Below are 22,632 nucleotides of genomic sequence, written 5' to 3' on the forward strand. Positions count from 1 at the left end.
GCTTTTAAGATGGAATACTGCTATTATATTTTAGTAGGCACACCCCTACTATCTAGTGGGCGGGGTTTAAACAGTAAATGAAGCACTTCTAATACTGATCTTAAAAATAAACTAATAAAAAAACAGAGAACTGCAAAACGAAATATCACAATACGATGCAGACTAAAATATCTCCAAACAAACAACATTCTGTGTAAAAACAATGGCCAATATAGTTTAGAGTATCAGCCTGTCTGTATGATATCTGATAAAAACAATTGCGTAAATATTGAACCTGATACATATAGGTGATCTCTAAGGGTGATCTCTAAAGGTGAGGTTACCTGAGGGGTTGCACCCAGTTCTTCAGGGTGATGGTGGGAGAGACTTCCTCATATCTAACAGGAGAAGACACTTCAAAACTGGTTATGCCCTCTGCAGCATGCTGACGGAGAAATAAAATAAAATCTGGTGATCCACTTACTTCAATAATCAAGATCACACCTAACTAATGACTGAGCTCTTAAGAATTTTGCATATCATTTTAAAAACATGTTTTAAATTAGTTTAGTTTAGTTATATTACCTTCATCTCTCAATACTGCAAAAAAACAAAGCTCAAATGTCTAGTTGCTGACATATTAAAATTTCATTGAGTTTCTCACATTTTTGGCACAGGACTTCCATACAGATGATCCATGCAGATGCTGATCATCACACAGATATTATGAGCTTATACCAATACTAGAAGATAATTGGTAGGAAAGGGGATTTTAATTTCAGATACACAGAAATATCTTCACAACTGAATTTTGAAAGAGTTTAAACAAGGCTGTCAACAGTAACACAATTAATGGATAATGCACACAATTAACTAGAAAACTTAAACCCGTTATGTATTTATTTTTGTTTTTACAAATTTAATAAAATGATCATGTTCGGGGTGACAACGCATTAGGACTTTTATGTTGTGATGTTCTCTCTTTTAGCTTTATTCTTATTTAAAAGGCAAGAAAACTATCCTGAGAAAAAAAAAGCATTCATTAATTTCATTCTTTCACTTATTTCAATTTTTCATGCTTTTAAGAATATTTCAGACTTTCAGAATTATTTAAGAGATTGACCCCACTAAGGTATTATAACCATTTTGCCAATTTTTCATTCTTTTATTTACAACATGACCCCTGGTTAAGGTTTATCAGATTAATTTGATCACTTGATTGACACTAGTTTAAAAATGTGCTTTATTTAGACTAATTTTTATTTATTTATAAAGAAACTTAGAATAAAATAACTTTTAAATAATAACGAAAACAAAGAAAATAACTGACAGAATCAGTTGAAAAATTAATATTTGTTGGAGGGACTCTATCAGACTCCTGTTAGCATAAGATAAGATCCATAACTGATGCTTCTGCTCTGATTTCAAGATTTATCTTGATGTTTCAAATGTAACACAACCAGCCAACCAACAGTATAATATACAGACATCAATTAACCTGCTGATACTTACAACATGCAGAGGACAGGGGGACGTCTGCAGCCCGTGGAAGGAGACGGTGTAGTCTACAGTAACATCACCAAGACTCGCCCACCAGCGAGCCACACACACCTCCACAGTCCGGCCAGCCTGAGAGAGGGAGAGAGGAAGAGAGAGAGAGAGAGAGAGACAGAGAATAATATATAAAAATATATTATTAGACATAGAGACATGATATATCCTTTTAGCATAGTCTAGGCGATGTGCCTGTGCAATAGTCACATCGCAGGACGTGTGGAGTCACTTAAGACAATTAAATCAAACCCGCCATGTTGCAATGTTTTGATTCTCAACACAAGAAGTAGATACACAGCGCTGTCTCTGTGTCTGTGTGAGTGACAGGCTGCTGCTGCCTGAGAAGCACAAGGGGGAGGGGGAGTGCAAGGGGGAGGGGGTGTGGAAAAGCTGTGCACCTCAGTCCAGCACAGTTTTGCAGTGCAGATATTTTCAGTTACAGCTGAATTCACGCTTTTAATCTCAGAAAAACGCTCTTATTTACGCTCTTTTAAAAAGCAATTTAAATGCCTGATTAAAGGGTCGATTACAGCCATTACATGCCCCAGACATGATTAATGAATCACAAGAGCATTTGCACGGATTAAATTATTGCTTGCTAGATAAGACTGTGCTTCATTAAAGAGCATTCATGCATTTTTACGTGTAACATTTTTCTTGCCGTGGCTTTCTACTGGTTATATTCATATTACATACTGGTATTAAATGGTAACGATCCACAAAAACAGATTAGCTGAGTTCCGTACCAGAACAGGGAATGCCTCTGTGAGAGAGCCCTTCTCCATCAGGGAGGAGAACTTGTAGAACTCATTCGCTCGGTAAGCTCTCTGCTTCACCAGGTGAACCGCATGGAGCACAAACTTGGAGGAAACGTCACTGGAGTGAGAGGTTAACGTGATCTCTGAAAACACCAGAGAGTGAAGATCAGAATGAATAATAGAACAACTCTCTACATCTACCTAACATTTGATTTCAGGATTAGAGAGATAACCTAGACACTGTGTAAAGACACAGAGATTAGAGATGAGCCAATATTCAGAGACCTTGAACAGCTGGCGAGTTAAAAATGTTCACTGTCCAATAAATAATTGTTAACATTTTTCATGGTAAAAAAGGATAAAATAAATATAAAAAACATTTATAAGTGCATCTGAAGAAATTAGAATATTATTCAAAAGTTGCTTTATTTCAGTAATTCAGTGCAAAATGTGAAACTCATATTATACATAACTGACTTGATAATAAAACACAGTGGATCAACACCAGCAGATGACATGTCTCTCCAAACCATCACTGATTGGTGGAAACTTCACACAAGACCTCGAGCAGTTTGGACTGTGTGTCTCTCCACTCTTCCTCCAGACTCTGATCCCTTGATTTACTTCAAATAAAATGTAAAAATTACTGATGGTCAGTGATGGTTTGGAGAGACATGTCATCTGCTGGTGTTGATTCACTGTGTTTTATCAGGTCCCTCTGCTGATAACTTTGACTTTAAAGGAGATGCAAATTTCATTTTCCAGCAGGACTTGGGACACTGCCCACACTGCCAAAAGTACCAATTGGTCTTATATAATATTCTATATTTTGGGACACTGATTTTTGGGTTTTCATTGGCTGTAATCCTCATAATAATCAACAATAAAATAAATAAACTCTTAAAATAGATCAACTCTGTGTTTAATACATCTATATAATACATGAGTTTCACATTTTTAACTAAATTACTAAAATAGAGTAACTTTTCAAAGATATTTTAATTTACTGAGATGCACTAGTATATATAAAAAATGATTTGGCCAAATGTTTAGTTTTGTTCAACAAATAGATTTAATCTGGTGCATCACAGCCACAGATTTCCCTACCTGCCCAGGAAGCCCCTTGAGGGACAGTGATGAAGTGACGCCGTATCTGGCCTGGTCTGAAATGTACGTCTGTAAAGGAGATCTCCTGATTCCGGCTCTCTGTAACCCTAAACACACACACACACACACACACACAATCACACACACACACTTACTTTACGAAGCAAATCAAAGATAAGATCAGAATTGGGAGAACACAAGGCTGTTTCTACTTACTTTGTAGGGATTATAACCGTTACAGGTACCCTGAATAGAGGTCCTGCACTGGGAGCTAATGTATCATACGCACACACCTGGAGAACAAAACCAAAAACACACAAGTGTTAGTGGTACACAACATCAAAATCATAGTTTATCATGAATAATTAAAATCACAGAAAAAGTAGAACATAAAAAATGAACACTGATAAACTGCTTCTTTAGGGAGCAGTCCTTGGTCAGTTTAAAGTGATTGAGGTGAATGAAACTGAAGACCAGAGTAACAGACAGACATCAAACACACAGCTTTACAGAGAGCGTTACCTCTGTGTAATGTAAACCCTCGCGCAGCCCCTGCGGGTCGATGCGGATGTTGACGTGACGGCACTGGTTCATGAGCTCCAGGTGTGAGGGGCACTGCACCCAGGGGGCGGTGCAGGTGAGCGCCAGGTGCAGCTGCAGCGAGATCCGCAACGAGTTTTCTACAAAACACAAGCAGACACGAGCGGTCACTCACGCAGCCTTCACATTCAGGTACCAGTTACATACTGCTATCCCATAACTTTTGGCATGTCAATGTAAGAATTTGTACATATACAGTAGGACTGCAACTAATGACTATTTTAGTCTAATCTCCTGATTATTCGTTCAATAAGTCTCAATTATTCACATCAGCAGCTCTCTGCAGTAGAGACAGACTGTAGAGCAGGGGTCGGCAAGCATGAAACATCTGGCCCGTGAGGTTGTTTGAACTATAATGAACAAAATGTTAAATTAAATGCTTCTCTGGTAAACTTTTGTTTACATTCCTCCCCTGTCTCTCTCTGTCGCGCCCTGTGTGACTTTAGTTTTCGGTCATTTTGTTTTTCTGCCTGTTCTTGGACTCCCTCTCTCTTTATAAGGGCGTTTTTTTCCTGGCTGTGTCCCAATTCACTAGCTGGGGCAGCAGTAGTGTATTGGAAGGCGCGAGATGAGATGTGTTTATTTATTTATTTATTTCCTTTCTTCTTGGGTTTACCTGCTTTGAGATCAACTGTTCTGCAATTGGGTTCAACAACCCTCTGGGCTGGAGAGCTACTAGTCTGTAGCACTCCATCCCATTACGCTTCATTTTACAAAACAGATTTTTTTTTTATTGCCAACCTGCTGTAGAGTACTGTAAAGTTAAAAGTCTCTCTCTTCCACTCATTGGCCAACTAAGCATGAGAAAAGGCCATTCAGGATGTGTCACTCTCTCACTGTGTATGTCTTACTCTCTCGCCTTTTTTTTCTCTTGCGTGCGCTCTGAAATTCTGTGCAGCCAATTTTTTTATAGTCGTCACTGTTGATTAGGCAGACTAATCAAAAAAAAAAATTAATAAAAACAGTATCAGTGTGCATAAATGGAAGTAAACAGTAAATGGAAATAAATTCCGGCTGCTGCTTCTCGTGGCATCTAAGCAAACCAAATGACTTTCTTTTTAAGTCAAACGAGAGCTGTATATTAAATCTACACACTCATCTCTGCTGAAAACTGTTCATTTGGGTGAGTAAATTGTAATTAGCTGCATCGTTAAGAAACATTAGTAACAAGTCAGAAATCTAACCAGTGTTTTCGGGAAAGACCGGCTCAACGCCAACGCCGTGATCAGAGGGACTGGACACTTGGATGGGGTCCCTGAGGTAGATGCCTCGCTGGTTTCCCACTGTAACGGTGAAGCCCAGGTTACCAGTGGGAGAGGAGGCATGCTGCATGAGGTAGTCAAACGCCCTGTCCACCTACAACACACACACACACACACACACACACACACAAAAGACAGTATACTGTTATACTTCAATATACCACAACATATAGTTCCAGTCACAGGTTTCAACACACCTCTTCTCATTGTGTTTTTTTAGTTTTCAAGAATTTTTACAATGTAAATCTAATATTAAAGACTATATTAAAGCTATACAGGAACATGTGGAATTATTCTCTAAACAAAACCATGTTTTCGACTTTAGATTCTTGTTTAAGGATCACATTTATCTTTGAGGACAGATCTGCACACTCTTGGTATTTTAATCTCAGTGTCTTCATGATGAAGAGTCACCTGGAATAATTTTCTCAGCATCTTGAAGGAAGGAAAGGAGTTCCTGGAGGTGCTAAACAGTAGTTCCTGCTTTGTGACGTTCCAGCTCATCCCAATTAAATCACCTGCAGAAACGTGCAGTGCCCGGTGTGTAACATTTTTCTCAAATTAACATATTTTTTGCACTATAAGGGGCACTAATAATGTTTAATGTATAATATACTTTCTTTTCTCCAAAAATCCTTAGTGTGTCTTATAATCCAGATTAAATCCAGCCTTAGGTTTGAATTTGACCAGTCAGATATTCAGGAGCAGTAAAGCCACTCTGTAAAAGTACAGAGTTATACAGGAGTTTCAGTTTAGTTCTCCAGCAGTATTATCATTAGCCGCTAACCGCACTAGCTCTTTGGCCGTCCAGAGGTGAGTATATCGGACTGTAGCCTGCTGCTAACCCCAGATAGCACTGCTGGAGCAGCATTAGCATGACCTACTAAGCACACTAAACACTAGCTCTTTCGCCGTTCACAGGTGAGTATATCAGCCTGTAGCCTGCTGCTAACCACAGGGAGCACTGCTGGATCAGCATTAACATTAGCTGGTAGCGGTTAGCTGCCAATGCTCCAGCATTAGTAAAAATCTGTAAATCTAAGCTTACTGTAAATAAACAGGCAGGAACAATATTCATATTTAATATTCAGCTCGGAAAGTTGGGCTGGACGGTTGTGTTTTAAATAAGATCTCAGCTTCGTTTCAGCAGTTTTGAAACAAAGTCAGCATACAGGAAGCACTTAACTCACCAAAATAAACAGTTTTCTGGAGAAAAATCTGTGATTAACATCTAGCACTGTTTTGACTTGTCTGACTCGTTTATTTTATTTATTTATTTTGTTTCAAGAATTCCAGTTTTGTTTACTTAGCTTAGCTTTACAGGTCTGCTGAAAATTACAAGAAAAACATGGAGACATTCTTGTTCCTCACTAGTGTCAAATAATGCGCTTTATAATCTGGTGTGACTTATGTATAAAAATAGACCAGAAAATAGACGTTTTTAAATAGTGTGCCTTATAATCCAGTGCACATTATAGTCCAAAAATACAGGACAGGCCAAGGCATCTTCTGTGTTGCAATGTTAATCACGCTATTATTGTAGTTACTTTAAACAGCACGTTGATTTATTTTAGAAAAAATATGGAGTTTAAATCGGGCTCGGACAGAACGTGCACAAAACTGAGCAAGGTCGTGCTGGATATACCTTATAAAAAGTTCTAATGTTTAGAAGGAAAATGCGATTATTCGTGATTAATCACCGCAAATTGTGCAATTAGTGATTTTATTTTTTTTAATCGACGGACAGCCATATGCAAAATACAACACAATACTCAAGTGTGTTAATATTTTGCTTGATATTAAGAATCCTAGTGCTGAAGTACCTGAATAATGCCATGACCCTGCGCAAACACTTCGATATCATCCACTTTCTGCGCCGTGTTCTCTAACGCACGTCTCACAGCTGCAACTGTGGGCCGAACTCCATTCTGCTTCAGCCCTGAAACACAAACAAAAAAATTTTATTCTATACAGACGAATCTATATGTCAGTTAAAAACAAGATCTCACAGCAGACTATACACATTACCAGTACATTTTCATTAAATATAAAAGTAAAAGCAACAAAACAGGGCTTCATCATAAACTCAAATCTTTTACACACAGTACGGGTGGGGAAAAAAATTGGTTTTGCGATATATTGTATATTTTACTGATATAATTGAATCAAATATCAATATTTTTGTTGAAACATAGGTTCCCCAATTTAACGTTTACTCACATGGTGGCGGTATAAACAAATAAATAAGTTAAATTCATTTTGAAGAACATTTGTTGTTAAATTCTGTAAAACTGATGTAAAAAAAAACTAGAACTTCTGGTATTTTCTTATTTAGGAATGTTCTATCCTTAACTCTTTGAACTCGTTTTTTGTTTTCAGTTCCTCTTTCAGGTCTTATAACACAGTAATTATATCAGACAGACACATGCCCTGATCTCTTTTACTCCAGAAGACATACGGCTGCTCAAAAATATAATCATTTAAAATGTAAAAGGAAGCAGAATTGTTCTATTTTCCTGGAACTGATCATGTTTTGGTCAAAATTGACCAATTTTTGAATGTATAGACTTTAAATACATTCACATCTAAGATATATTTTCAAAAATGGTTAGACTAGAGTGTTTATGAGTTATATAAGCATAAGAATATTGATGATTTGAGTTCATTACATGGCTTATTAATTATTACTTTAATAAAATACATGGAGAAACAGCATCAGGCGGATTTATTTTTCTTGATAATCAATAATCACACCTCTAGGATACATGTAGATACTAAAAACCTGACACTCAGAGCAGCCTATGCCTTTCAGTATTTTAATCAGGAAACACAAAGAAAACTATAGTATATACAAACAATTTACACTTTTTAGTCTAAATAAATAAAAATATAGTTTAGTGCAAAATAACTACTTAGTAAAAATGTGCAAGTAAAATAAAAACTATATAAAGTAGTGCGCACACCATACCTAGCTTTAGTTTGAGTAAAGCAGGCCGTTTCACACTTTTTCTGTGGACACTTTTGAGTCTTTATTTACTGATATTATTTGGTTTGAAACATCATATAAATATGTTTGAAGCACTAAAGGTAAATAATATTGGTTGGGGAAGGAGATTTTTCACTTTTTAGGTGTTTTTCTCAATGGGTTTCTTGTAGATTTAGCTTTACTGCACTGGGATGTTATTCATCACTATTTTTAGAAAGAGGAAATTCCGCCCTTTCTAAAATTATATGGATTATGTTTATGTGTGAAGGGATTTCTGAGTAATTAAGCTGAGAACACAAGGTGCGATTCTGTAGGGTTCTAAGGGTTAAACAGATGCTTTAATGTATTGTAGAGAATTGGAGAATTGTCCTGTGATATATCGAGTATCACAGATTTGAAGAATCGTCATAATATGGTTACTGTTGCCAACGTAACGTGATATCGTATGGAGATGCCCTGTGATTCCCACCCCTAGATTAATCTCCATCTTCCTACCTGAGAGTACGAGAGCGATGCCTCCGCAGGCGTTGGGTGAGGACATGGAGGTGCCGTTCATTAACTGAGTACCGCGTAGGGTCCAGTTGGGTACAGAAGCGATGGCTCCACCGGGGGCACTGATACTGACCCCCAGAGCCCCGTCTGTACTGGGGCCCCTGGAGGACCAGGTGTACTGGTTGGGGGGCAGCTTCTCCCTCAGCGAATACTCGGCTACCATCATGTCGGGGGTGACGTACGCTCCGACACCTTAAGACAGACAAAGAGATGATAAAGTAGAACTTTAAAAAACAGGTCAGTGATTAATAATATTTTATAGCTAAGACAGTCTTTCCTACTGAAAACGGTTTCAAACACCACAAACCCACACAGGGACACTTTATCACGTTACTGCTATTCATTCAAACTCATCACTGCTGCCACAGGAAAAGTGTCTCGTTCACTTCTCTCATACTGGGATTCATGTTGCTGCTCCTTTTTTTACTTATTCATATTTATCTATTTATATTATTCTTTATTATATTCAATTCTATTCTATTCCATTCTACATAATAAGTGCTGACCTTGAGAACACAGGTGGCATTTTCTTCCGGTTTCTTATCAGGTATCACATGTGATGTGAATGAAAATAAAGTCTCATTATATCCTTGAAACTAATCTGTTCAAATGTTATATCCCAAAAGAGCCCAGACCCATTTCTGTATAAAAAAAAAAATATTCAATCAGATAAATTCAGTGTGCAGCTTATTCATGGATGTTTCTTATTGTGGGAACATGACTGCAAATATTTGAAAGTTAAAATCAGGATGCAACTTGAATAACAATTTCTTAACTTTTATTAACATTCTGTCCTAGAAATGAGGTCAGAACTAGTTTTTTTGTTTTATTACCTTTGATTACCTTGATTTACCTTATTTGTTTCATATCTTTTTAACAATATCTTATTAAAATGCTAATTTGTAATAATTATTTATTTATTTTATAAAAAAAAAGTGTCAATCCCTTCCCTATGTAATTGCTTGGCTAAATCGTAAATGAGGGCCACCCTCAACGTTCTCCGAGTTTAAATAAAGGTTGATTGATTGATTTATGGAACGTAAAACATCTTATTAAACTGATAGGAACAGACCCTCAGAAACAAATACACTTTTTAAATGAGCTAGTTTAGATCTTTAGATCTAGTTTAGTCTCCAGCACTAACCCAGCACTACAACTTTCTGTGAATAAGCTCTCAGGAAGTTCAGTACGTGTCACTTTGGGACGTAATGAGTTAAAGTAAAGGACAGACAGAGTGCTGTAAGGAATGTTACACAGCTTTACACAGGCTCTGACACAAACACACTATAAGATCTTTTGGGTTGAAGCAGCATTAAATGAGAATTAGTAATCGACCGGTGTGGTTTTTTTTTTTGATGGCCAATGCCGATATTTAGACAGCAGTAGTGGCCAATGGCCGATATGTAAAATCGATAAGGCTGTAGCACGTCCGAGTTACAACTATCAGCTCAGTCGTGTATGATAGCAGATTATTGAGTGGATCTTACGAAGAGCAGCCAGTAAGTGAGAGCTGAAGGACAGAAAACTCTGTTTTTACCGTTTTCTCTGATGAGACAGCATTTAGTTACATGTTGTAGTTACAGGGCTTGTACTCCTGTACCTGTGTGTTCACTGATGTCTGCCTGTTTGATGGTAAAATGGACACAAGGGGGAGCTCTAACAGCCAGAATGAAGGACCTGTCCGCAGCATTGTCAGCATTGTGTACTGTGTAAATATCGGCCTCTCGCGCTCATATATGAGCCAATGCCAATTATTAAAAAATGTAAAAAATCTGCCCGATTAATCGGCCGGGTGATATATCGGTTGATCACTAGTGAGAACAGGACTTTGTTGCTCCTGAGTAAATGTATATCTGGGTGTTTAGATCTATATATTTTTTCACTAAATGGTGATATACAATATGTTTATTTTATACAGTGACAGAGAGAGGCAGGACGAGAGGCACTGGGAGAACTGTCAGAGCTCACTGAAACGCAGCATAGTCTAAATTGATAGAAACGAAATCTTGTATAAAAAAAAAAAAATATATATATATATATATATTGATGTTTCTTAAAATCTTGATACATCACCCAGCCTCATGTTGAGTACTGGATCAGAATAGGAATGGACGCACATGAACGGCTGCATCGTTACCTATGACGCTGCTGGTGGTTCCTCCAGGGCAGCCCACAGTAGACAGACACGGCCCGTTGTTTCCAGCACTCGACACAAACAGGACGTTATGTTTCTGCACCGCCTCACTGATCACTTCACAGATCCTCCTGAAGAATAACACACAGCATACATAATGACTGCATGAGCGACATGAAGACACGTTATATGTTTAAAACACCAGCAAGAACAGAGCGCATCCTTCACACTTCTATTTGGGAACCCGTCCTTCTCGTGCTTGCAACATCTCACATAATAGATCTGAAAGCAGAGTGGTCTGGTAGGTTTTTTTTGTACAGGAGTTTTTCTGCCAGTATTACAGGTCTTTACATATTTCAGCCTCTCAAAAGAGGATCCGGCAGTGTTTGCTGGTTAATAAAGCAGTCGTGAAAAGGGGAAACCACACCACCACAACCCAAAAGATTTCCGCTTGTGTGCTGTAATTACACACTCTCACCACAGAGCTCACGAAATACCACAGAGCTCTCCACCATATTTTCGCACTATAAGGTGCACTACCAATATACGTCCATTTTTCCATTTTTTATACACAAGGCACATTATTTTTAAAGTCAAACGAGTGCTGGATGTTAATCTACACAGATTTCTCTCCTGAAAACTGTTTATTTTGGTGAGTAAAGCATTCTTTTTATTTACAGTAAGCTTAGACTTGCAGATTTCCACCTAGGCTAATAAGACAGCGCTACACTGAGGAACTCACTGAGTATTCCCGTAAGCCAGGGTGATATTACCTAGCGGTTTGTCCCACGTAGCTTGTTTTAACACCGTAAACACGTATCAGGCTACTGTCTGATAAAATCACCTCTGAACGGCGAAAGAGCTAACCAGAGCTAATGCTAATGCTGCTCCAGCAGTGCTAGCTGGGGTTAGAAGCAGGCTACAGGCCGATAATACTCACTTCTGAACAGGAAAAGAGCCAGTGCTTAGCTCGGTTAGCAGCTAATGCTAATACTGCTCCAGTCTCGAGTCTCTGTGCTGGAGAAATAAGCTGTAGAACTAAACTGGTAGAATTCATACATAAGGATTTTAGGTGTTCATTATGGTGCACAAAATACTGTATTTTTTAAATATCTATACTAGAACACTAATATAACAGAAAATCTATTAATGTTCATTTTGTGTCTGAATAATCATTTTTTTTATTCATCTATGCACTCCTTTCTAAGATAAACATAATGCACATCAATTTTAAGAAACAAAAAATCATTGAAGTCATCATTTCCATATATTGTGCGATGAGTCAATATATCGTGATTGGCCAAGAGACATGACTGGCTTTTATAATTATTTAATATTAATATCAGGTCAGTGTTAGCTTTAACTAATCAATACTCAAAACCAGTATCAGCAGTTTCTCTATGGCTCACCCTGAGTTTGGCCAATGAGTCGCCTCCCCGTAGCTGTAGTTTACAAGGTCACACTTGTAGTTGATGACCTCAATCATCTGAAAGGAGAAACAGAAATGAATAAGTCAGTAATGGATATTATATTGCCAAAAATAAATATAAAAAATACAGTTAGGCCCAAAAACATTTGCACAGTAATTTAGGAATTACAACCAATTTTTCAGGGGCCTCAGGAGCCTCCTCATTTCAGGGGCTCAAAAGTAATTGGAGAAATGAAATTTACCATAAATAAAATATTAATTTTAATTACTTTTTCTGAAAATGCTTTGTCAGGACTGTACTGAAGCTGTTTTCAGTTGTTGTTGGTTTGTGGGTTTATCTAACTTTAGTTCTGTCTTAAGAGAGTGAAATGCTGATCGATCGATTTCTAAACGCTTCAAAGGATATTATTGATCCACCTCTTGAATTAAACCTGAAAGTCTACAACTTCAACTGAGTTTTATTGATTTAATTTAAAATACAATGTGGTGGAAAATTATGCAAATCATTTCACTGGTCAAATATTTTTGGGTCTAACTGTAATTTTTACTTTGTTCAGCTCCTTAAGCTCCTACCGCTCGTATGAGACCTGTGCCTGTCTCCATGGTGCTCAGACGAGTGTCTCCAATCTTCAGGGCCAGGATCTGAGCACCAGGGGCCACGCCGTTTCGCTCCGGCTCCTCGGGGAAGTAGCCCGCCGCAATGCTAGCAACGTGTGTCCCATGAGCACCTGGAAAATACAGCAGCAGAATATACAGCTTTACCTCACAGATAAAAGAACTAGGGCTGGGAATCTCATTTCTTGAAATTATTTCATTTGGAATGAAGAAGTTTGATTTTAATGCTATAACAATATCAACTCAACATTTTAGAGAACTGAATGTTCAATGAATCTAATACAAGCAACAGATACCTCTATTATATTTCATGAACTATGCCTGGTGAAGAATTTCAGATGTAGATGAGAAAAGCCCAGATTAACACTTAGTTGGGTAGTGATGTTGGGCAAGGCTAATGGTGCTAATACCACAGCAGCAAAGCTAAGGTGCAAACCCTGCAATAGACCATATTAACAGTCGCTGTGTATAATGTGGAAGCTTAAATATCAGGGTTAAGTGGTTTTTGGTCATGTTGTGATCTATAGTTTATGCTACTGCCCGTTCCTAAATCCAGAGATTTTACTCCAACAAGATTCATCTGTTCAACTCCAACTGAAAAGCTCTGCTTTATTACGTGTTATTTTAACACAGTATGAAGCTCCAAGAGTTATTATTATTTTATTGTGTAGTTCAGAGATGTGCTGATCATAAAGAAACAAAGCTCTGCTGTGTAAAAACTGCTCCTCTGTCTGATTGCTGCTGCTGTAGCTGAGCTCAAGTCATCAGCAGTGCTGTGGAAGGATCACACACGGAGCTCTGTGCAGCATTAAACAACAGCAACGCTGTGGGAGGTGAGCAGGATCACACACGGCTCTAAAATATTAAACTGTAGTGTGATCCGTATTCCCAAAACACACCAGCCTTTGGTCAGTGCTGGAGGAACATCCGGACCAAGGTGAACAGAAAAACTGTTAAAGTTACTGTAAAACAACCAACTGTCCACAAAAACTGTAACAGTCCACAAGCTAGCAGCCTAAAGCTCAAAATATATGTAACACTGCTGCTTAAAATAGCCCACATCACATCAGAGAGATCAATCTGAGAAACACAAACACACTCAGCTACTCACAGGTAAAAGTACTCACAGTTAGCGCTCTTATGCTGCTTCTCAGATGGATCTATAGCTGTGTGAAGTTTATTCCACATACTTTATCACCTGTTTTACTACAGGACACGTGCTTTAATCTGCCTCGCACTCATATTTTAATCACATACAGAATTCTGCAGTTTCCCCAGTGTTTTCTGTTGTTCTTTCACGGCTAGCGCAAGCACCGTAAACAAGTAGTAACATCACGGATCGCACTGCTCGAGTGGAAACAGCTCTTATAAATAAATTAACAAACATAAAAACGAAGCATGTCCTATCTGTAATTTCAGTTTGTTTTAGTTAGCTGTGCTCCTGTTAGCGGTGCTCCTGTTAGCGGTGCTCCTGTTAGCGGTGCTCCTGTTAGCGGTGCTCCTGTTAGCGGTGCTCCTGTTAGCGGTGCTCCTGTTAGCGGTGCTAACTAAAGATGACTGAGGGTGTCTGAAACCCAGCGAGTGCCTATTAAACAGTGCTGAACGAAAAACCATAACACTGCTATTCAGAGACTCATGTAGAACACTGTGGAAAAGGTCTGTAGTGATGCTGGGAAAGGCTTACACTGGTATAGCTATACTAATTACGAAAACACGAGTAGCAATAGTGCAACAGAGATGCTATTTGAGGCTAACGACAGAACAGGGATGCTTAGTGAAGCTGTCGCCACAAAAGCGATGATACTATCAAAAATTTGCTTCTGATACTTCGCGTTTATTCACTCACACAGCCCTGACTGACTGTGATGATCTGCTCACCTCCACTGGTAACGATGCAGAGAGTATTTCCCTCGTCGTAGATGTTTACGGAGTAATTGAGCATCTCGGCGTCTCCCAGCGTGGCGTACTCCTGTCTCTCTCTGTAGGAGCTCAGCACGGTACAGGACTCCAGCTCTCCCTTCTCAGACGTGTCCACCACTGCCCTACAGACACACAAATACCCTTAGATTGATGAGAAACACCAGTAAACAACATCTGATTTACCATTGATGGAGAAGAAATACACAGATCAAACATAACACTATAAAAAATAGTTTAAACTTTAAATATTAAATTTTTATAATATTTTTTCAGCTCCACTGTTCATATACAAGCACTCTGTAGATGTATAATATATCACAGACTGTAGTTCTGTATCTGTTTCTCTCTATACTTTATTATTATCCTCCTTTCACCCTGTTCTTCAATACTCAGAACCCCACAGGAGAGACATATATATATATATATATATATATATATATATATATATATATATATATATATATATATATATATATATATATATATATATATATATGAATTTTATCAGATTATTAACAGAAATTATTGATCCAGAAAGTCATGATACTAATAATGCACTACAAACATCTACATATATCCAGGATTGCTAAAAACAGTTAAAAAAAAAAAAAAAAAAAAAAAAAAAAAAAAAAAACACTCTGATGCTATAATTAGGCATGGGTGATATGTCACGATATTTTAAGGTATAATATCGTTCACAATATTCAAAAATGTTGGTAAATTTATTGCGTACAATCCGATATAGCACACACCTATTTTATACTGCACTTCTGACAAATATTTTGCAAAAGTATTCGGACAAGGCATATATTTAATGCAGCAAGCATATCTTTAGTTAAAATAATGAAATAAAGAAAGAAAGAAAGAAAGAAAGAAAGAAGGAATAAAACAAAGAAAAAGAAAGAAAGAAAGCTCCTGACCTCCAAGTGATGCCGTCATGCCAGGCTAAGCAGTCGTAGACTGGACCTGGGTCACTGTACTTTTTCTCCATGGCACCAAGCAGCTCTGTGTGGCACTGCAACTCCTCCTTCTGCAGTTTCTCCATCTGACATCCAAAACATCACACCAAATAAACATATGGAACTTATATAGGATCAAGAGGCATCAGCTCTGATCTCTCTGTAAGTGTTACACAGACAGTGGTAGAGATGTTAACTGTGCTGTAGTGGGTTCAGGCTGACCTGTGAGGGGTTGGGGTGAGCCAGGTCAAACTCCTCGGTCCGGCGACTCGCTTCTGCCAACGCAGCTCTGTGTGCTGGATCCCACAACTTCTCCTTACGCTCTTTCTACACACACACACACACACAATTACAAAAACACAGCAACAATGACATAAATCCATTTTCTGTCCTGTACAATGTAAGTGGTTTATTTATTCAGCTTCTTTTAAGCCTTTTATACTGTCGAATAGGTTTGCAGCTGCACCTGCCCCTATGCAAACACCGATTTCAGGGAAGGGCTTGTATAATCCAAGCAGGACCATACTAAACCATATACCGCATCTATCACAACAGCATGGCTTTGAAGAAAAAGAGTCCGGGTGTTGAACTGCCCTGCTTACAGTCCACATCTTCCACTAAATAAACAATCAATTAAAAATCATGACTATTTTTTTTAAATGCTAGTATTTAGCTGTATTATTGGGAGGGGGACAGTAATAATAGTGCAGTGTGGTTTAGGTCTAGACTAGAGCCTTTTTTTAATTGTATTATAATACACCAGGGTAGTTTATGGGGGCCGAGCGACACGGGGGCCGAGCGACACAGGGGCCGAGCGACAAGGGGGGCCGAGCGACAAGGGGGGCCGAGCGACAAGGGGGGCCGAGCGACAAGGGGGGCCGAGCGACATAGAATCTTCAGCACAGTGACTGTGTGTTGACAGTATGGAGGAAAATGAAGCATTGATGAAAGTAGCGGATGGCTCGATAAGTAGCTTGCTGGATTAGCATTCATGCTAACTGGCCAGCACGACAGCATGAGCCGCTGTGAACTCCCTCACACAGACAAACTGTGGACAACATGGCAAAAAGAGGTCAAATGATATACGTACTTATATACGTATATACGTACTAAATGCGTACATGTTGGCAGGTCTGTGGATAGACATGGTAGACATGGTCCAAACCCTACCTTTTTAGAATATGTTGCGGTCATTAAGTTTTTAAGGAATTTACATTTTCATTAAACGGTAAAATGTCTCACTTTCAACATCTGATATTTGTTTTATGTTCTGTTGTGAACAAATTACTCTAAATCATTAAATTTACATTCATTTATATTTTACAGAGTATCACAACTTTTTTAGAACTGATGTTGTACAAAGACACTCACCTGTATTCTCTCTTTGAGAGCTTTAGGGAAAAACTCATAACCGTTCTTAACTCCAATGTGATATTTCCCTGATGGATTCACCCAGGCTTCAGGGATCTGCAGAAAAATGAGAATAAAGTTTGAAAGGTAAGCAGTAGATAAACCAGTGCACTGAAATGGATGAATGAAACCAAAGCTAACATGTTAGCTCTTGTGCAAACCTGACCGGTGCAGCAGGAATACTGTAGTGATTGGGTTTCAGTATAGAGTGATGTAATGTGAGAATAGAGTGAGGAAATAAATGGTGAAAGGGTGTGTAGTCTTCTCGATCAGCGCTGACGGACAGACTCTAACCTTGAGTGTGCGTCCAGACAGCCCAGCCACCACTCCATCCTTGGGCTCCACCACTGTGGACATGTTGACGTCTCCGCTGCCGGTCGTATCGATGATGTCCACAATCTTGGGCTTCCCCTCTGTTGTGGTCTGAAAAAGAAAAAGTTTATAATTCATATCAGTTTACATATACAAATATATACACACACACACATGTATGAAGGTTGGGGAACCAATGATCATTCAATAATATGAGCCAATTGTTTACATGATTGAACTTTAATCTAGAAATGTTATACACAAAACCTGAAGAGTATATGAAGTGTATGTAACCATTTACTTGAGACACTGTTTCTGTTCTTACGGTGATGAATACTTAATTAAAATGTCAATATTAACATATATCCTTCTAAAAAACAATGATTTTGAGATGAATTGGGTCGTTTTTTGTTAAATTTTGATGGTTTACAAGCATGATAAACCTGACCTAGCCAGTAGACGTGTGCCATATTGTATAATACGTAATAATATTGCAAGCATTTTTGCCATGATTATAAAAGATATTTATACAGTCTGTAAAAGCAGTCTGTCTTGTATTTGTTTTGTTATTTACTGTACTTACTTTTAAATTTCAATTTGCAATTCATATACATGCACTAAACAAGCTTTATTTTTGTGGTTGACATTTTTTATACTTTTTATTTTGTTGCACTATTATTACTTTTTTTTTTTTTGGCCCGCCACCACCCCCCCTCTTTGGAGGACTATTAGTACTTTACTGTTTATTTATTTGATTATGTACACATTACAGCAGTTACTAGTTTCTGTTTTTGTGTGTTTTTTTGTGAGTATAGTTAAGGGGGATTACAATTACAGGGATTTGGGGAAGGGTGCTGGGGGATGAAGAAAATGGGATAATTGGGGGAAGATGAGATAACAGGGGGGAAAAAAGGAATAGAAAACAAGTTTGAAAGCAAGACTGATAGAGATAGGAAGGGGAAAAAATATATATATATATATATATATATATATATATATATATATATATATATATATTATTACTGCATACAAAATGAGAGTCAAGTTGTTATTTTCAAAATAGATTATAGATTTTCTTTGGTTCTCACTGAATAGACTCAACTGTTCTGTTTATACTAAATAAAATGTTGATACTTATTTTGTTGCAATAGTTTAAAAATGTAATTAATCAGCTCAACCAGCATGGCCATGCATGATCCGAAACTAATTCAACAAACACTAAGCTCTTCAGGAGCTGGTTAACCAGCAAGCTTACCAATACTGGGCATGCTTTTTTTTTTTTTTTTTTTGGATGAGCAGCTTTTCAACCATCATGACCTCCAAACCCCATCCGCACATGCTGGACCTGATCTGGATTTTTTTGCAGGGAAATCTCGGGCACTTTTCAGACACTGCCTAGGTGATTACTTAAATACACCACTAAATTAAATAAATATGTACCAAGGGCCCAATGCCACAGGACCCCATAGCTACAGCAGGGTTCAGGGGAAACGTGGCGCACTTTAGAGACGCCTGGTCATCTGAGAGAAAGAGGAAAGCGTGAGCAGAACTCCTGGCAGTTGAGGTGAAATCTGGCAACAGGTGCTTGATCCTCTTTCAGCTGCGGGTGCCAGAGCTTGTAGAGTTCATGCCCGGCTGTTTTATAGGCCCTCACCATGAGACCCATCACTCACAGCGTCACCAGTTCAGTTTTGGTTCTAGCTAACATTATTTGCAGTGATATGTTACTTATAAAGGCTAAGAAATGTAGCACTATTCAGATCTAACCGTGTGTTTGTTATCTCCATGTCATAATGCTAATGCAGCTTCACTTACTGCTGTGTGGTAGTGAGCAGTTGATGTCAGTATATAAAACAAACAAACAAACAAACAAACAAAAACAAAAGTCATTTAGGCTAAAATGACAGCAGTTATACAGATAATGTACAGATCTATAAATCTATTCTGACTATTTAAATTCCTAGGCCCAAATATTCTAAATATAATTCTGGCTACGCATATATTACCATCAACATGGAATTTAATGAACATGACAGCAATATTTTTTGGATAATCATAATATCGTCCACTAGGTTTATTTGTATTTTTGTTCATATACATAACAGTAAACTGTATTTTAGCCAATGATTCAATAACTGTGACTGATGATTCAAGGTTATGAATGCTTTGTTATGCTATTCTATACATTTTATTATGTCCGCATGACAACAATACTGTTTATTGCAATAATCTCTAGAATGATACATCTTCCACAAAAAAATCTTATTGTGACAGATCCATACACAACTTATATTAAACTTCACTAACGACATATTAATGGCATTTTTTGCATTTGTACTCTTCAGAACTAATTTACAGACACGGATCTAAAAATTTTAGATACAAGTCATTACAGATATTCATAATTGGAGTTTATTCTAGTAAAAATGTAATTTAGATAAAAGAGAAAGTGAAATTACATGTAAGTAAAAAGTACATTTTATTATAGTTATGTACGGTATTTTTAGAATGTTTTATTGACCTGTTTTTTTCTATATCATTTTTTTCTATGAAGAATAGTAAAAAGAACTTTTTTTTTTTTACTTAATTTTCAAGTTTTCCTTTCTTCCTCTCACAATCAGAATTTCAGAAAAAAATTAAGATTTTGTAACAGATTTGCTATTTATTTACTGTCAGATTATGTGAAATATCACTGGTCAAACATACAGGGAACTCATGTTTCCTCTAATCTTAGTTTTCCTAGTTTTATACTTTTTTTAAAGTATTTTATATTCTCTTACCTTTATTTTCCTGTGTATATAGATGTTATTATATTGTTTGTATAGTTCTTGATATTGTTTTTTTTCCTCTCCACTGTGGGATTAATAAAGAATTATTTTATCGCTTTTTCATTTGGTACAAGAAGAATTTCAGGAAAAATATAGATTTTTAAATGTTTGGATCTTGTAACAAAATATGTTGTACCATTCATTAGTTCAGTTTCCTCACAACCTGAATTTCACAATTATTGATAATTATATGAAAGTGCTGTTAGTGATCTATGACTATTCAGAATGATTTTATGGATCTGTAAATCTGATTATTAGATTACAAGCTAATAAACATGATAGCTGATCTCTGAAATAAGAGATTAGATCAGTAAAATAACATTACACTGATTCTGAATCTGAGTTTTTACTAGTATAATCCTGTATAAAGGGTTAAAGCTTGTTTTACTGGTGTACTGTTGGGCTAAAGCAGATTGCTATAGGAAAATGTTTAGTGTCTACATTAATCTAAACAGCAATATAAAACTAGTAATATTTGACAGACTTAATTATAGAGCTAACTAAGCTAAGCTAAGCTAACATTACAGCCTATAGTTCCTCGGTTAGCATCGCTTGTCAGTGGTTGGCTAAGCTAAGGATGACACAGCTAGCTGCTAGATTAACTAGTTATCTTGTCAGTCAGGCAGTTTAATCAGAAACGCTGTTACGTTTTAGGCGCATTTGGAGCTAAACCCGTGTTTTACACGCTTTAAGCTGAGCCCGTGCTGTCTCTCTGTGTGTGTTTAAATAAGCAGGCTGAATCCAGCCCTGCGGCCTGCTCTCTCCTGAAGCCGCGCTCTCGCATTTACCTGCATGCCGGGCGCCCCCGGGTCCACTCCCGTGTCCAAGACGGCGATGAGCACGCCCCGTCCATCGTACTCCGGAAAGCGGGTGAGGAAAGAAGCGGCGCCGGTCTCTTTCTTGGGGAGCAGCCCGTGCAGAGGGAACGATTCGTCTACGGAATGAGTAGCCATGACCCGACCGGGGGTGACGGAGGAAAACAATAAGCGGCAGCGGCAAGAGAAGCGGGGGAGGCAGGGTGGAGCTGCGGAAAGCCCGGCGCGGATACCCCGGTATAGAGCCGGAGTCTTAAAGGAGCAGCAGCAGCCCTGCGGGTCGCGTCCGCCCGGCTTTATTAACCCTCTATAGCAGAGTGCTGCCCTCAGATAACAAACCAGCTTTTAGTTATTATATCATACCCTACATCCATCCATTCATCCATCCATCCATCCATCCATCCAACCCATCCATCCATCCATCCATCCATACATACCATCCATGCATCTATTCATCCATCCATCTATACATCTATCTATCCAATCATACAATCCATCCATACCATCCATACATACCATCCATCCATACATACCATCCATCCATCCATCCATACATACCATCCATCCATCTATTCATCCATCCAATCATACAATCCATCCATACCATTCATTCATTCATCCATCCATAAAGTCCATCCATTCATCCATACATCCATTCATCTATCCATCCATTCATTTATCCAGCCATCCATACAATCCATCCATCCATACAATCCATCCATCCATACAACCATCCATCCATCCATACCATACTGTCCATCCATCCATACCATACCATCCATCCATCCATCCATCCATTTATCCACCTATCTCTACCATATCATACCATACCATAGCATCCATCCATCCATACAACTGATTCATCCATACCATACCATACCATCCACCCATCTGTACCATACCGTCCATCCATACTATCCATTTATTCATCCACCCATCTATACCATACCGTCCATCCATCCATCCATCTATGAAAAAAATAAATTGAAAAAACGTCTTTAATTACACATTAAATTTATATAATGCTCCGAGTGGTCCAGTGGACTAAGGAACCGAGAGCACTGGCTACTCGGTAAAGCAGTTAGAAAAGAGGTGGGGTCTGACTTCACATGTATCAGAGAAAGCATGTGCTAGTCTATAATCTCCAGGTGTTAGTGCATCATTAGTGATAACGAAAGCAGTCACACTGCTCTCTCCAAAAAACAAAAGTCTCCCAAAAGTCAGACACACAAACTATTATATACAGTGAACAGGTTTCTTTCATTTTAAACATCCTTTTTACATATCAAAAACACTTCACAGCTGCATTTTCCATTATCTGCTCTAACTTAAATGAAATATTTTTGAGGGTATCTGATCATCTGATCTGATCTTACTCTGGGCAACAAAATCCCATCCTCTTTCTTTACCTT

General features: G+C 38.0%; 1 protein-coding gene across 2 annotated transcripts in view; it reads right to left on the bottom strand.

The window, feature by feature from the left end:
• Positions 1-21,468, bottom strand: part of tpp2 (tripeptidyl peptidase 2) — a 48,564-nt gene extending 27,096 nt beyond the window's left edge. For both annotated transcript variants that reach the window (XM_022663091.2, XM_022663090.2), the window contains exons 1-18: positions 21,194-21,468; positions 17,560-17,688; positions 17,227-17,322; positions 16,078-16,182; positions 15,817-15,941; positions 14,855-15,018; positions 12,935-13,089; positions 12,342-12,418; positions 10,936-11,063; positions 8,742-8,990; positions 7,084-7,199; positions 5,183-5,354; positions 3,921-4,078; positions 3,615-3,691; positions 3,399-3,505; positions 2,280-2,434; positions 1,492-1,608; positions 324-424 (exon numbers count right to left, since the gene is read on the bottom strand). In XM_022663091.2, the coding sequence (XP_022518812.2) occupies positions 324-424; positions 1,492-1,608; positions 2,280-2,434; positions 3,399-3,505; positions 3,615-3,691; positions 3,921-4,078; positions 5,183-5,354; positions 7,084-7,199; positions 8,742-8,990; positions 10,936-11,063; positions 12,342-12,418; positions 12,935-13,089; positions 14,855-15,018; positions 15,817-15,941; positions 16,078-16,182; positions 17,227-17,322; positions 17,560-17,688; positions 21,194-21,358 (2,396 nt within the window). In that variant the 5' untranslated portion in view covers positions 21,359-21,468. The remainder of the gene's footprint in view (positions 1-323; positions 425-1,491; positions 1,609-2,279; positions 2,435-3,398; positions 3,506-3,614; positions 3,692-3,920; positions 4,079-5,182; positions 5,355-7,083; positions 7,200-8,741; positions 8,991-10,935; positions 11,064-12,341; positions 12,419-12,934; positions 13,090-14,854; positions 15,019-15,816; positions 15,942-16,077; positions 16,183-17,226; positions 17,323-17,559; positions 17,689-21,193) is intronic.
• Between the last annotated feature and the right edge of the window lie 1,164 nt (positions 21,469-22,632).

Source organism: Astyanax mexicanus, chromosome 21, assembly GCF_023375975.1.
Source record: "Astyanax mexicanus isolate ESR-SI-001 chromosome 21, AstMex3_surface, whole genome shotgun sequence".
Lineage (NCBI taxonomy): Eukaryota > Metazoa > Chordata > Actinopteri > Characiformes > Acestrorhamphidae > Astyanax > Astyanax mexicanus.